Here is a 16243-nt window from a genome sequence, read left to right on the forward strand (position 1 = left end):
ATATACATTTAAAACATAAGAAAATGGAATGGAAGAGAAGAACACAGGCAGGGAGGAAGAGAAAGGGAGGGAGGCAGGCTGTGAGAGAGGGAGGGAATTTTAACATGCCAGGAAAACCTTGGAACATTCTATTTTTATCTTTAGAAATTATTGGCCACCTAGAGTCCCTCTTATATGATGCAACCCACTGAAATAAGACTGACACAGGAGGGAAGAGTTGGCCCTGGAGAGCCCATTCAGATTCAGAGCAGGCCCTCTGTCTAAGGGCCTCTCCAGGGACCTCTCTCACTCTCTAGGTCTAGTTGGAATCAAATCCCTCTGGCCATTGTTACTTGGACAGCAGAGTCAAAAAGACTTCCCTTTGGACAGAAAGACTACAGGGATATTTTCCTGCTCAGAAGTTCCATCCCTGTGTCTCCTAAAGGAAGGACAAGGTCAGGGAAGCCACAGCTCTAACCACATCTTTGGCTTTTGCTCTGGTGTTGGAACAGATTCCATTCAGGATACCATTCCACTGAGAGCATCTCCTGTTGGCCTAGGGAGCCCAGGTGAAGAGAAATCTCCTTGTTAAAACCGATCTTCTTCAAAAACTGCCCACTCTGGGAACCTGTGAATATACGACCATGAATAGAAATTAGATCCTCATTTACCACCCAGGAGGGAGGGCTGACCAGCCTGCCTTCCTCTGACCTAGACTAAACCCTGTAACTGTCCAGTTTACCAGGTGTTCTTGGTATTCTTTAGTCTTTATCCTTTTTTTTTTTTTTTTTTGGCTTTTACAATTGCTGCAATGTGGAGAAGATGGTCCAAGTCTGACTTGGTTTTACATGAATCTCCTGGCACCAACTCAGGGAATAAGCAGTCTTCTGGGACTGTCATGTTAAGGCCTGAGATTACAGGGAAAATACTGGACATCACAGATTCACAGCAACCCTGAAATGGGAAGGCCCTGGAGTAACTGGGTGTGCACAGCCCTTACTTCCACTTTGAAGACCTCTTCCTGCCCACCTTCATGAGACCAGCAAGCACCCCTGTGTGCCACTTCTGCCTGAGCTGGCACAGAAGAGGAGAAGTTCTCTACATAGTACCACAAATGGCCAAGGAAGATCTTTCCACAATCTTTAGGATTTCTACGTTAAAATGGACTTTAAAAATTGTATGGTTCTCCCAGATCATTTTCTCTTAATGAACTAATTTTACTGTTGTTGTTATTATTGTTTTAACTCACAAATTTACAGTGGCAGAGAAAGGTCCTGTACCATCATCGGGTGTCACAATACCCCTATCAATCATTCAAATAATCATCATGGTCTGGCAGCCAGATGGTCAGCCAAAACACTTACTGCTACTCACCATGCCAGTCAGCCCTCCTGTGGTTTGATCTCAGTTCCTTCTGGAACCAGAGAAGCTGGAGAAAAGCACTTCTCAGTGCTCTGGCATCTGTTACTAACCTCCATTCGTTCCTTCTCCAGTCTGGATAATGTCTGCTTTCTTCTCTTTCCTTCCTAGGTCTGATTATCTGCACTCTTCCTTCCCACCTCTCCACCTTGGCCAACAGGTCACTGCCTTAAGCTGGGAAGGGCTGATGCGGTCTGACATGGCAGGGCTGCCTTGGCTGCATGATCTGTCCTGGGTCGGCCATGAAGCTTTACTCACAAAGCCTCATCTCCAGGCATGTTCTGACACTGAACCATAGTGAGCATTCTTTTCTATTCGTGTCCCTCTAAAGGAAAACTTGACTGCTCCATGGAAATTGGCAACATAACCACAGTCACTGCATTTGTTCTCCTGGGACTATCCAACAACCCTCAGACCCAGGCAATACTCTTTGTACTCTTCCTGGTGATTTACCTCCTGACCCTCATGGAAAACCTGCTGATGCTGCTGGTGATCAGAGCTGATTCCCATCTCCACACCCCCATGTACTTCTTCCTGAGTCACCTCTCCTTCCTGGATGCTTTCTATTCCTCAATCATTGTGCCTAAGCTGCTAGAGAACCTTCTTTCCAAGTGGAAGACTATAGCCCTTCTTCAGTGTTTCGCCCAGATTTCCTTGGTCATAGTTTCTGGAGCCACTGAAGCATGCCTCCTTTCCGTAATGGCCTATGACCGGTTCCAGGCTGTGTGCCACCCACTGTCGTACATGGTGGCTATGAACAGGAAAGTGTGCATTGGCCTGGTGGGAGCATCCTGGGCCATAGGAATGGCGACTGGCCTAGTAAACACCCTTCTTCTGGCTCAACAGCACTTCTGTGGCCCCAATCTCATCAAAAGTTTTGTCTGTGAGCTTCCACAAGTGCTCCTCTTGGCCTGTTCTGACCCTTACATTAGCAATGTCACCATCCTGACAACCATGGTGGTCCTGGGCTTTGGCACCCTTGTCCCATTACTGGGTTCCTACACCCGCATCATCATGGCAGCCCTGGGCATCAACTCTACCTCAGGTCGAAGCAAGATCTTCTTCACTTGCTCTTCTCATGTTCTTGTGGTCATCATCTTTTATGGTTCAGGAATGTTCAGGTATGTTATACCATACCTTCTGAAAGTAAACAGGATATTCTGTGCTCGCTTTGAAGGCACATAAACTAAAATTGGAACGATACAGAGAAGATCAGAATGGCCCCTTAGGGTAAGAATATTTCTTACTCTAAGTGGCCTTGATCTGTAGAACAGAATGTTGCAAAGTAGCAGGATAATACTTGAGATGGAATTCAGGAAGCTAGGTTCTAGTTTTTTGTTTGTTTGTTTGTTTTTCTATTCTATTTTATTTTTTTATTGATTATGCTGTTACGGTTGTTCTATTCCCCCCTCCATTCCCCTCCACCCTGCACACCCCTCTCCCACCATCCCCCCCCCTTTAGTTCATGAACACATGTCTCAAGTTCTTTAGATTCTATATTTCCCATACTATTCTTACCCTCCCCCTATCTATTTTATATCTACTGTCTATACTACTTATTTTCTGTACCTTCTCCCCCCTTCTCCTTCTCCCACTCCTCTGTTGCTAATCCTCCACATGATCTTCATTTCTATGGTTCACTCCTGATCTAGCTGTCCTCTTAATTTGCTTTTGTTTTAGGTGTGGTTGTTGATAACTGTGAGTTTGCTGTCCTTTCACTGTTCATCTTTCTTATCTTCTTTTTCTTAGGTAAGTCCCTATAACATTTCATATAATAAGGGCTTAGTGATGATGAACTCCTTGAATTCGGTCTTATCTGAGAAGCACTTTATCTGCCCTTCCATTCTAAATGAAAGCTTTGCTGGATAGAGCAATCTTGGTTGTAGATCTTTGGTTTTCATGACTTGGAATACCTCTTTCCAGCCCCTTCTTGCCTGTAAGGTCTCTTTTGAGAAATCTGCTGACAGTCTGATGGGAATTCCTTTGTAGGTGACAGTCCCTTTATCTCTTGCTGCTTCTAGGATTCTCTCCTTCATTTTAATCTTGGCTAATGTAATGATGATGTGCCTTGGTGTGTTCCTTCTTGGGTCCACCTTCTTCGGTACTCTCTGAGCTTCCTGGATTTCCTGGAAGTCTATTTCCTTTGCCAGAATGGGGAAGTTCTCTTTTATTATTTGTTCAAATAAGTTTTCCACTGGTGGCTGTTCCTCTTTCCCTTCTGGTACCCCTATAATTCGGATGTTGGAACGTTTAAAGATGTCCTGGAGGTTCCTAAGGCTCTCCTCATTTTTTTGAATTCTTGTTTCTTCATTGTTTTCTGTTTGGTCATTTTTTCCTTCCTTTTGCTCTACTCCCTTGATTTGTGTCCCAATTTCCTTTCCATTACTATTGGTTTCCTGTACATTACCATTCATTTCAATTAGTTTAGCCTTCTTATGTTCCTCTAATTTGTGGCTAAAAATCAACCAGTTCTGTGAGCATCCTGATCACCAGTGTTTTGAACTACACCTCTGATAGGTTGGCAATTTCTTGTTCACTTAGATTTATGGGCTCTGGGGCTCTGAGTTGTTCTTGAGCCATGTTTTTATCTGTTTGTGCCTGTTACGTATGAGGATCGGAGCCTTAGTTGTTCACCAGGGCGGGGCCACCCAGGTCGCTGGTTTGTGACTCTATATGTGGGGGTGGGGTTAGAGAGGAAGCAATGGCGGTCCTCTCCACTCTCCCAGTTCGTCCCACCTGTTTATGTGAGCGGAAATGTGCCAGCCCGCCACCCTGCACTGTGCGGTCTCAATGCTCACCTCTTCACTGGTTTATTTGCACGCAAATGCTCGACCAACTGCAGACAGCCAGCTGCGCCTCTTCCCTGTGTCTGTCTGTAGCTAGCCCGCACCTGGGACCCACGCCTTCGGCTGCCTGCGTACCACCTCAGTCGGGGGTCTTTTTGGGCAACCCGCTCCGTAGCTGGCTTCGCCCCTCTTATCGGTTTAGCTGAGCATTTTGTTGTTTTCGGACTCCATATTGTCGATTTTCTGTGTGGTTTGGTTATGTTTATTGTTGTTAAAACTTTATTGTTTTTAGATTTGGTTATGCGGGGACACAAGGTGTTTCCACCTACGCCTCCATCTTGGCGAAAGTCCCCTAGGTTCTAGTTTTGACTCTGCTATAGACTAACTGTGAATTACAAAAATCCATTTTCTTTTTCAGACCTCTGTGAGCAGCTCTATAAAATGAGTTTATACAAGAACTAAAAATGTTCCTACTTTCATTAACCTATAATTTGGGAGTTCTCATAAAGGAAATCAAGAAACCTTGCTTAAAGTTTAGTAGATTTTTATTCAGTGCAAGACAAAAAAAATAAAACATATCCTTGAAATAGATGATATCGTCCCTGTGGGAAGATGAAGTCTCCTAACCTATTTGTGCTATAACTATTAGGTACCTGCAAGACTCCAGCTGCTTTACATGATCAATCTTAGCATGTATTATTCTACAAGAGAAATATTAACCCCACTTTCAGGTGAGGAACCTGAGTTTCAGGAATAACAGGTAATTTCTTGTAGGTCCCAGAACAAGCTAGTAATGGAGCCATAATTTAAAACAAGTGTCGTTGACTGCAAACCTCATGCCCTTCTCTACCACGCTTCTCTCAAACATAAACAGCTACAGCTGATGAGTCCTTGCTTACTAGGAGACTTAATGATTATGGTCTGTGCTCTCTAAAGTAAAATGGAGGTGGATTTGCACAATTGTTCCATATTTTTCTCACCTGCTTGTGACTTGGAGCGAAGCCAGGGGTGGAAAAGCGTGGTAAAGAGTAGTCTAGGAGAGCTCATCTGAGCCTGTGAACAAATGTCCTCATCTTTCTGTCTCAGTTTCCTCATATGCCATTGGGGACAATAAGATTTCTCCTACCTACCTCACAGAAATATTGGGAGAAATAAATTAAATGATGAAAAATCACTATAAAATGAATATCTTTTTTTCAACCAAGCACACCAGAACCCACAAAGAACATTTCAATGATGATGGTACCATTGCTTAAGAAAAAAAAGTAATGCTTTTTTGGGAAGTACTGTCAGTGGCATTTAACATGATGCATTCAAAATTTAGCCTTATTATTTTATTTTTGTTTTTATTGTTCAGGTACAGTTGTCTGCATTTTCCCACTATCTTATTATTTTGGACTCATAGACTGTGCTTAACACATTGTTATATTTCACATTATTTACCAAGCATGGCTTCTTTTCTAAGCCAGAGAAAAAAATGCCCCTAAAAATAAATGTTTGTTCCACTAAGCATTATAAAAAAATGTTCTATGATTTTGAGGGTAGCTCCCAGAGTTTGGAATGTTGGGAACAATGACAGCTTTATTGGAACAAGCATACAATTTTGCAAGGAACAATGATCACAGGTTGAGAATATGTAGTTCTATACATTCAGAAAAGAAAAGAAAAATTCCTCATACTATTGTCACAGCTAATAAAGAAAGATGTTTTGAAGCGTATGAAGTGCTAGGGAAATGCATGGAATTATTATTAGTTCTGCTCGAATCTGCAGCACTTCATCTGCTGCAGACTAAGTTTTCCCCAGGGCAGCTCCTGTAATATTCTGCATAAGATCATTCATGTTTGGAGGCATTTGAAGGCAGAGATGCCTGACTTCTCACTGACCATACAGTCATTTCTACATGCTGCTACCAGTGACAGTCGGCTCAGCCCTGAGGACCCTCTTTGCAGAGTCTCTAGACAGGATGGACAGCGACTGCCAACAGTACTGAGCTCAGTTTATCCATTTGTGCAATTGCCTTCCAGGTACATGACTACAGCATCTGGCTCAGTCCTGGAGCAAGTGCTCTCCGTGCAGTACAGTGTGGTGACCCCTCTGTTAAACCCCCTCATCTATAGTCTGAAGAACCAGGAGGTGAAGGCAGCTCTGAAGAGGGTGCTGGCCAGGAAGCCCAGGCTGACCTTATAACCCAGCCTCCACTGCCTCACCAGGAGAAAAAGTTACAGGTGAGAAGAGCTATCGCCATGCAGCTATCTCAACACTCACTTTTCCAAAACAGAAGCCTTAGTTCTTCTGACCCCAGTCAAGTGAGATGAGGAAGATTCCATACACCAGATGACATCCATCCACTGGGGGCCCAGTCACCACACTGGAAAATCGTTACAGCCTCACTAGCCATTTATACAACAATTGCTCATTTCTTGTCCTTTCTAACTTTCCTCTTTCTGCCTCTCCCTCACTCTTTTACTTTTGTCTATACACAAAGTGTAGTCCAACCTATCTGACCACTAGCAAATATCCTACTGCATTCTGGGAGTGCCCCGTCTTGGTACTGTGAGACCCAATTTCTCCTTTGTTCCCTTCCCAAAATATTCCTGGGAAGATTTACAGCTCCATAATAACTTAGAAAGAAATAAAATAAGTGTGTCTCCTCATGTCTTTGTTTTTGACAAGTGACATAAAGTAAAGCCTAGGAACTTCTTCTTAAAGGTCCTGTGCACAGAATAACCCGGACTCACTCCCTCTGAGCACTAGCACAGGAGCAGCAGATGGAAGAGCACCAAAGGCATACAGGGAGAAACTGAAGTGTTCAGCATCATGATGAGAGCTGTGGAGCAGCTTTCCCCCAGAAAGAAATGCTGGCAGAGGCCGCCATTTCTTTTCTGAAAACTCCCACACTGCCTCCCACCCACCCACAGAGCCACAAAGCAGGCAGGCAGGTACCCTATTTGAGATTCGTCAGCCTGGTTCACACTGTTTACCTTACCCTGGTATATTAATAAGGCTCTGCCCAACCCAACTATCAGGCCCACCCAAGCTGTTTCCATACAAGTGGCTTTTCTTGGCTCATGCTTCATATTTTCCTAAATTCTATCAAATAAACAGCATCTGGCCTCAGCATGCCCTATGCCTATTGCTAAGTGGCCCCAGGCCCAGCATTAACAGCAGCCAGCCTTGGTTCACATCATGGACTCACTTGGACATCTCCAAACCCACCACAAGTAGCAGCCAACTGCAGATCACTTTGTAGCTTATGCCAGGTGGCCCCAGTAAGAACACTGGGTGGCTGACCTGTGGCTGCACCTCTCAGGAGACCCCAGAGCCTGCACACCCAGAGGACAGCTACAGACCAGAGTGAAGTGTCACCACAGAACCACCTCCATAAGCAACACACTCAAGGGGCAGATTCAGTGGGCACACTCAAGGGGCAGGCTCAACTCCATGCTGAATTAAGTCCTGTTCTGTGGAGTGGATTCCTGTACAGCTGATCCTCCACAATGGTCAGAGGCTGGTGTCAGTGGTCACAGCCAATCCTTGTAGCTGACTGACCTGGGTAAATCCCTCCATTGACCTGCCAATATCAATTAAGGCTTAACTATAAGAGTAAGGTATACTCAGGCTACACAGTGAGTAAACCTTCACCCACTGGACCCTATGGGGTGATAGGATAGGCTGTACCACTGGACCCTATAGGACATTTACTACATTAGGCTATTCTATCAAGCCAAGGTGTCATAGCAGCTCTACATAATACATAAAAACAAACACAGGGAGGTGGCCAGAATCAGGAAACACAGAAACCTGGCCCAGATGAAAGAACACATCAATATCCAGAAAAAGAACTAAACAAAATGGAGACAAGTAATCTACTAGAGGCAAGGTTCAAAACACTGGTTATAAGGATGCTCAATGAACATAGGGGAAGAGTAGGTGAAATTAGAACTTCAACAGCATAAAACAGAGCATTCAAACCATAAAAAAGCACCAGGCAGAAATGCAGGATACACTAACTGAAAGAAAGGACAATTTATAGGGAATCAAGAGAAGAGTACATAAAGTTGAGAACCAAATCAGTGATTTAGAATATAAGGAGGCAAAAAACACCCAATTAGAACAACAACAAGAAGAAAATGAGGATAGTGTAAGGAGCCTCTGGGACAACTTCAAGTATACCAACATTTGCATCATGAGAGTACCCAAAGGAGAAGAGAGAGAGCAAGAAACTAGAAACCCATTTGAAAAAAATAATGATGGAAAACTACCCTAACTTAGTGAAGGAAATAGACATATAAGTCCAGGTCTCTCAGAGAGTCTTAAACAAGATGAACCCAAAGAGGCCCACACCAAGACACAGCATAATGAAAACACCAAAGGTAAAAGACAAAGAGAGAATCTTAAAAGCAGCAAGCGAAAACACCATGACTTACCCATAAAACTATCAGCTGATTTCTCAGGAGAAACTTGGTGGGCTAGAAGGGACTGGCAAGAAATATTCAAGGTGATGAAAGGCAAGGACCTACAGCCAAGATGACTCTACCCAGCAAAGCTGTCATTAGAGTCAAAGGACAGATCAAAAAGCTCCCCAGACAAGAAAAAATTAGGACTTCCGCCAAGATGGAGGTTTAGGTGGATATGCCGTGCCTCCTCACACAACCAAGTTTAGGGACAACTAAATATTAGCACCAGAAAACACAACCAGAACACGGAAAACTGAACTTTTCGGAAGCCCGCTAACAACAAATTCTTCAGCCCGACCGGTAAGGGGCGAAACCGGCGTCTCGTGAGGAGTTACAAAGGAGGGCTCAGTCGGACCGGGCGCGGAATCCAGACGCGCGAATCCAGACGCACGGGTTCCAAACCCAGGATTGGACCTAGTGAGCGACCGAGCAACCCACCGGGTGAGCGACTGCAGAGGAGACAGTGGGGAGGCGGTGCAGCGTGTTGACTGCGGTTGCCTAATTGCGCGCGAGCGAGGGAGTGGGCGGTTGGACCGGCCGCTGCGGCGATAGACGGCAGCCAAGGCGATAGAGGGCGCCGCCATTTCCCCGCTCTGACCACGCCCCCACATACAGCGTCACAACCCAGCGACCTGGGACTCCAAGGCGCCGCTTCTCCCACTTAAAGGGCCAGAACAGACCAAAAATGTCGCAGGAAGACCTCAAAGCCCCACAGATAAATCTAAGCGACGAAGAAATAGCAAAACTCTCAGACGCACAGTTTAAAACACTGGTCATCAGCTTCCTCACAGATCTGGTTGATTATAGCCACAAATTAAAGAAACATATGAAGGCTAAATTAAGGGAAATGAATGGAATTCCACAGGAAACCCATAGAGATGAAAAGGAAACTGGGACTCAAATCAATGGAGTGGACCAGAAGAAACCAAATAATGGCCAAACAGAAAAGAGTCAAGGAGCAAGAATTCAAAGAAATGAGGAGAGTCTTAGGAACCTCCAGGACATCTTTAAACGCTCCAATATCCGAATTATAGGGGTACCAGAAAGGGGGAAAGACACAACCACCAGTGGAAAAACTATTTGAACAAATAATAAAAGAAAATTTCCCCAATCTGGCAAAGGAAATAGACTTCCAAGAAATCCAAGAAGCTCAGAGAGTACCAAAAAAGTTGGACTCAAGAAGAAACACAGCAAGGCATATCATAATTACATTAGCCAAAATTAAAATGAAGGAGAGAATCCTAGAAGCAGCAAGAGCTAAGGGGACAATCACCTACAAAGGAGTCCCCATCAGACTGTCAGCAGATTTCTCAAAAGAGACCTTACAGGCAAGAAGGGGCTGGAAAGAAATATTCCAAGTCATGAAATCTAAAGACCTACAACCAAGATTGCTCTATCCAGCAAAACTTTCATTTAGAACGGAAGGACAGATAAGGTGCTTCTCAGATAAGACCAAATTCAAGGAGTTCATCATCACCAAGCCCTTATTATATGAAATGTTAAAGGGACTTATCGAAGAAAAAGAAGTTAAAGAAACATGAACAGTGAAAGGACAACAAACTCACAGTTATTAACAACCACACCTAAAACAAAAGCAAACTAAAAGGACAGCTAGATCAGGAGCGGAAACATAGAAATGAAGATCTCAAGGAGGGTTAGCAACAGGGGAGTGGGAGGAGGAGATGGGGGGAGAAGGTACAGAAAACAAGTAGCATAGACAGTAGATAGAAAATAGATGGGGGGGGGGCAAGAATAGTATGGGAAATATAGAACCTAAAGGACTTGAGACACATGGACATAAACTAAAGGGGGGTAATGGTGAGGTTGGGGGGCAGGGTGGAGGGGAATGAAGGGGGGAATAGAACAACTGTAACAGCATAATCAATTTAAAAAAATAAATTAATTTAAAAAAAAGAAAAAATTAAAAACATTATCATCACCAAGCCAGTATTATATGAAATGTTAAAGGGCCTCCTTTAAGATGAAAATATGAGCAATAAAATGGCAATACATACATATCTATCAATAATTGAATCTAAAAAACAAAATAAATGAACAAGCAGAACGGAAACAGAATTACAGATACAGAGAGTGTTTTGATAGTTGCCAGATGGGAGGGGCATCAGGGTGATGGGAGAAAAAGGTAAAGGGATTAAGAAGTGGAAATTGGGACTGCTGGTCAATGGAGGCATAGGTAGTTACAGTTTGCCTCCTCACACAACCAATAGGAGGACAACAATAAATTTAAAAACAATAGATGACCAGAACTGCCAGAAAATCAAACTGTATGAAAGTCTGACAGCTAAAGAGTTAAAGAAGAAGTATTCATCCAGACCTGTAGGAGGGGTGGAGATGGGCATCCAGGGTGGAGAGGACTGTCGGCAAGGCAGCAGCTGGCAGACCAGGCATTGCAGTGGTTGGTGAAGTGGGTAGTCCCACATTTGCATGCAGAGAAACTGGTAGAAACAACTGGGGAGTGAGACAAACCACGTGACCTAGGGTTCCAGCATGGGAAATAAAGTCTCAAAGCCTCTCACTAAAAAAATCTGTGGGAGGTTGAGGTGGTGAGAGAAACTCCCAGCCTTACAGGACAGTTCATTGCAGAGAACCACAGGACCCTAGAACATACACAAAACCACCCACCCTGGAATCAGCACCAGAAGAGCCCGATGTGCTCATGGGTACTGGAGGAAGTGATTGAAAGCTGGTGGAGAGCTGAGCGAGTGGCATTGTTCGCTCTTGGACCCCTCCCCCACATACACCACTACAGCCAAGCAACCTGTGTGCCCCACCCTGGCAAATACTTAAGGCTCTGCCTCTTACTATGTAACAGGCATGCCAAGACAAAAAAAATATATGGCCCAGAAGAAAGAACAGATCAAAGCTCCAGAAAAATACAGCTAAGCATGGAACAGATAGTCAACTTATCAGATTCATATTTCAAAACACTGGTAATCAGAATGCTCACAAAAATGATTCAGTATGCTCTCAAAATAGAGAAAAAAGTGAAGGCTGTGAAAAGTGAAATAAAGGAAAATGTACAGGGAACCAACAGCAAAGGGAAGGAAACCAGGACTCAAATCAATGGTTTGGAGCAAAGGGAAGAAATAAACATTCAACTGGAACAGAATGAAGAAATAAGAATTCAAAAAAATGAGGAGAGGCTGAGGAACGTCCCAGACAACTTTAAATGTTCCAACACCCAAATCATAGGGGTGCCAGAAGGAGAAGAGAAAGAGCAAGAAATTGAAACTTACTTGAAAAAATAAGGAAGGAGAACTTCCCCAGTCTGGCAAAGTAAATAGATTTGTAAGAAGTCCAAGAAGCTCAGAGAGTCCCAAAGAAGTTGGACCCAAGGAAGCACACATCAAGGCACATCATAATTGCATTACCCAAGATGAAAGAGAAGGAGAGAATCTTAAAAGCAACAAGAGAAAAGGAGACAGTTACCTACAAAGGAGTTCCCATAAGACCATCAGCTGATTTTTCAAAAGAAACCTTGCAGGCAAGCAGGGGCTAGAAAGAAGTATTTGAAGTCATGAAAAGCAAGGACCTACATCCAAGGTTCCTCTATCCAGCAAAGCTATCATTTAGAATGGAAGGAGAGATAAAGTCCTTCTCAGATAAGGTCAAGTTAAAGGAGTTCCTCATCACCAAGCCCTTATTATATGAAATGTTAAAGGAACTTATCTAAGGAAAAGAAGACCAAAACTATGAATGGTAAAATAACAACAAACTCACAACTATGAACAATTGAACCTAAAAAAAAAAAAAACAAAAACAAAATCAAATTAAGCAAACGACTAGAACAGGAACAGAATCACAGAAATGGAAATCACATAGAAGGTTATCATGGGGAAGTGAAGGGAGAGAATGGGGAAAAAGGTACATGGAATTAAAAAAACATGAAGGGTAGGTACAAAATAGACAGGGGACATTAAGAATAGTATGTGAAATGGAAAAGCCAAAGAACTTATATGTATGATCCATGGACATGAACTAAGGTGGGGAAATATGGTTGGAAGGGGGTACAGGGCAGAGAGGAATAAAAGGGAGAAAAGAATGGGACAACTATAATAGCATAATCAATAAAATAGATTTTTAAAAAAGAATTACAAATGGGTTGTTACAGAAATAATCATGGGGGTGCAAAGTACAGCATAGGGAATATAGTAGCAAAGAATATATATGCATGGCCCATGGATATGGGCAACTGTGTGGTGATTGCCTGAATTAGTGAGGGGATCTGGTTGGAGAGGGTCAAAGAAGGAAAAATTGGGACAATTGTAGCAGCATAAACAGTAAAATATAATTTAAGTAATAATAGGTGTAAAAAGTAAATTAAAAAATAATAAAGTAAAGCCTAGTATATGACAAATCCTCAATAACTATTTGTTAACAAAGTAAGGAATGAATGATGAGTCTGCCTGAAGAGTCCTTTCTCTTAGATGATCCTAGAAAATGGGACATGTTTAGAAATATCCTTTCCTAACATGTAACTCTTGAGAGCAAAGCCCCTATCTAATAGCTTTTGTATCCTCAGTATCTAGAATAGTCCTGTCACTGAATAGGTTTTTAATTAGTGTTAGATAAGTGAAAAGAATGAATGAATGAGAGAGAAAGGAGAGTGAGAGAAAAAGCTTATTAAAAGGAACATTTTTAATTTAATCCAGTTAAATTCCTGCATTCACAACAATATAAATGTCAGAGGAAAGAGGCAGGGAAGAAAAACTGGGATAGAAAGAGAGAAATAGAATCCATGTTTTGGGACACTGTCCAGAGTCCTCACACAGAGCTCTGTAGACAGTGCACACTGTGATGGCCCCTGCCCTGAGCCTCCCCACAGCTCCCTGCCTGGTTCAAGACATTGCAGGCTCATAGGAATGAGGAGTTGGAGACAGCAGAACAAATGCTCAGCCACCATCACACCTTCCATTCAGCTGCCAAGAAACTTAGGAAGAAAACAATAGCAGCTAGTCTCACAGATAGTGAGCAGGATGACAGCTATGGCTGGGGGGCAGTTAGTGGGTAGAAGGATGAAGCAAAAAAGAAAAAGGACTCAGGGACATGGACAACAGTGTTATGACTGTCAGGGGAACCAGGTAATAGTAATGGAAAAAAGACAATAAAATATTAAAATAAAATAAACAATAGCCGTTTCCTTCTGTTTCTACCCAAAGGCCAAGACCTCCACGTCAGTCAAAATTCCCTACTTGCCAGCTCTCTGGCTTATCTCTGTCCTTGATCATCCAATCCTCAGGCTATAGTCCTCTGCACAAGTTTATTTTCAGTTTCTTTCCGCAAAGGCCTCTGATGATTATGGCCTGATAAACGGTATACCCACAGGTGAAATTTTCTGATCCTCTCTATAGGATGAAGGCCTGGGCTATCAGGCTGAGCCCCACACAGCCTCAACTTTAGTTGCATTTCTGCTCTGGCCTCTTAATATAGCTGATCCTTTTTATTTTCCAGAGGATATGGCTCCCTGAGGGTATAACCAAGACAGGATTATAAATTAAGAAGTGATGTGTGAGCTCAATGGGGGGAATGGACATCCAATCCTGACCATATACCCATACACAGGGGTTACTCCTAAAAACGGTGAAGACTTGGGGGAAAGATTTTTGTCCCGTTATTAAGAGGAGAATATATGCAATACCCCTGGGAGATGTATCATATTACATTTAAATTCACACTAAAATCATATCATGAATACAAGTTATTTCCTGAGGAATGGTCTCTCTACCCTTTGACTGGCCCTGTAGGTCCCTATACAGGCCGGGGGTCTCATTTGGGAGCTGCTAGACTCTGAGATCAGAGGAATAGTGCCAGATTGCCTAAAGCCCCAGTAGGTGTACTGGGGTTGGAGCAGTATAATTAACTATACTAGATATTTTAGGAAAGCAGGAAGAAGACAGAAATTAGAAGATTACTCAGCTAATTTAGAAATGTGGTAAATTAAATTAAAGTGTTTGAGTACTGGATTCTCAAAGCAGGAAGAGATCTCCAAAAAACCATCTAGACTAAAACATTCATTTGAAGAAAAGGAAATTGAGGTACAGAAAATGGAGATGACCTGCCCAGATTTGACCCATCAATTAGTAGCAGAAACCAACATTAAGAATTGACCCAGAGAGATGTGATCAGATCACTGGGGAGAGGTAGTGAGGGGCCGTAGGTGGGGGCAATGATAAACTGTCTAGGATGGGATTGTTTGAGAAGCTGAATGCCTCCAGAGTGCGTAAAATTATGGGCTAGAAGATTTGAAATAAAAGAAGGGCTCTCGGTCTCCTGGATGGGCTACCTCTGGGGCTCTCTCTCAGGCTTTATTTCTCAAGGAGGCCTGTATGATCATGCTGCAACTGCCTGCATTTCCCAACAGATGGCTTTTGGAATGGATTTTGGATGGGAATAAAGTCTGCATGCAGCCTTGGGATGAGCTGGTCTGACAGAGGATAGCAGGGTTATTTCTTGAGTGCTCTATAGGGGACAACCTCTGAGGCCTGTCATTCTTCCAAAATTGTGTAGCTTTTGTATCTTCTATTGTTTTAGTTTGTAAACTAACCTTATAGAAGTAAGATAATTAAAACTAACAGGGGAAAATGATACAAGACCTCAGGTGTTAGAGTTTAGTCTTAATTGATAGGTTTAAGTGACTAATGCATGTGGAAAGCTGTTATTCCAAAATTGTGAAGACTTTGAATAAGGACTTCTTTCCTTTATCACCAAAACTTTGCCTCTGGAATTTTGCCTAGAGGGTGGCGGCAGGCAGCAGGACGCCAATTGCCGTTCGGTAAGACTCAAATCTCCATATTTTTCTTCTTTCACATTCCTCATAATCATTGGAATAAAGTTCTGTGAAAATCCTCCTTAAAAACAAGTGAAGCATCAAGGAGGAATAACAGAGCAGAGTCCAAACAAAAAGGCCCAGGTGTCCGGATTCTTCAATTACTAAGCTGACTGTAAGGGTCTTCTGTTCTTATCTCTGATCTTATTTCTTATCTCCAGAAAAAGTTCTTCTCACAGCTCTTTGTGAAGAATATTTCCCTATCTCACAGGTAAAGAAACCCCTCAAACCTTCAAGTCAGCCATTTGAGATTCTTGGAGGCCCTATCCTTGCTGTCTTTTCCCATCCCACATCTCCACCTGTCAAAATCCCACCCACCACTCAAAGGCAACTCAAATGCCACTCCTTTCATGAATCCTTCTTTGATCCCTTGTCCCACACATACCCGAATATAAATTGCCCCTCTTCTTGTGGATGCTCAGGGTATGTTTCTAACCTCTCCCATGATGTTTATGATACTATTCCTTGTATGTAATTCTTTACCAATGTTTATCTCCTCTCTCTTACTAGTCATTTTAGCCAATTTTTGATTCCCTCTATAATTCCTTGAATATGCTAGGTGATCCATAAAATTCGTTGAATAAATTGGTGCAGAAAATAAATCCATCTTTTTGTTATAAGTTCAACCTATTTCTTCTTCAGTAGAGATGGAAGGTGGCTATGACCTATGGCTTCAGTGTCTACCCACTCACACTATTTCCTCCCTTTCCCTCCAGAAAGAAAATACATCCAGTTACTCAAAAGCAGACCCTTT

The 16243-nt window shown here is 42.8% G+C and overlaps 1 protein-coding gene and 1 non-coding gene across 2 annotated transcripts; both read left to right on the plus strand.

The window, feature by feature from the left end:
* The first annotated feature begins 1746 nt into the window (after positions 1-1746).
* On the plus strand, positions 1747-6372 carry LOC119041506 (olfactory receptor 8S1). The gene is made up of 2 exons (XM_037134821.2): positions 1747-2519; positions 6210-6372. The coding sequence occupies exons 1-2, from the start codon at positions 1747-1749 to the stop codon at positions 6370-6372; spliced, it is 936 nt and encodes a 311-aa protein (XP_036990716.2).
* LOC119043548 (U6 spliceosomal RNA) lies at positions 2561-2665 on the plus strand. The gene has a single exon (XR_005081437.2). It is a non-coding gene; the product is annotated as a U6 spliceosomal RNA (small nuclear RNA).
* Positions 6373-16243: the final 9871 nt, after the last annotated feature.

This window comes from Artibeus jamaicensis, unplaced genomic scaffold (assembly GCF_021234435.1).
Source record: "Artibeus jamaicensis isolate MK-2021 breed Jamaican fruit bat unplaced genomic scaffold, CSHL_Jam_final contig_233, whole genome shotgun sequence".
Lineage (NCBI taxonomy): Eukaryota > Metazoa > Chordata > Mammalia > Chiroptera > Phyllostomidae > Artibeus > Artibeus jamaicensis.

Coding starts and splice junctions, on each gene's coding strand:
- LOC119041506 (XM_037134821.2), top strand. CDS start 1,747: ATGGAAATTGGCAACATAACCACAGTCACTGCATTTGTTCTCCTGGGA. Junction 2,520..6,209: donor TATGGTTCAGGAATGTTCAG/GTATGTTATACC, acceptor ATTGCCTTCCAG/GTACATGACTACAGCATCTG.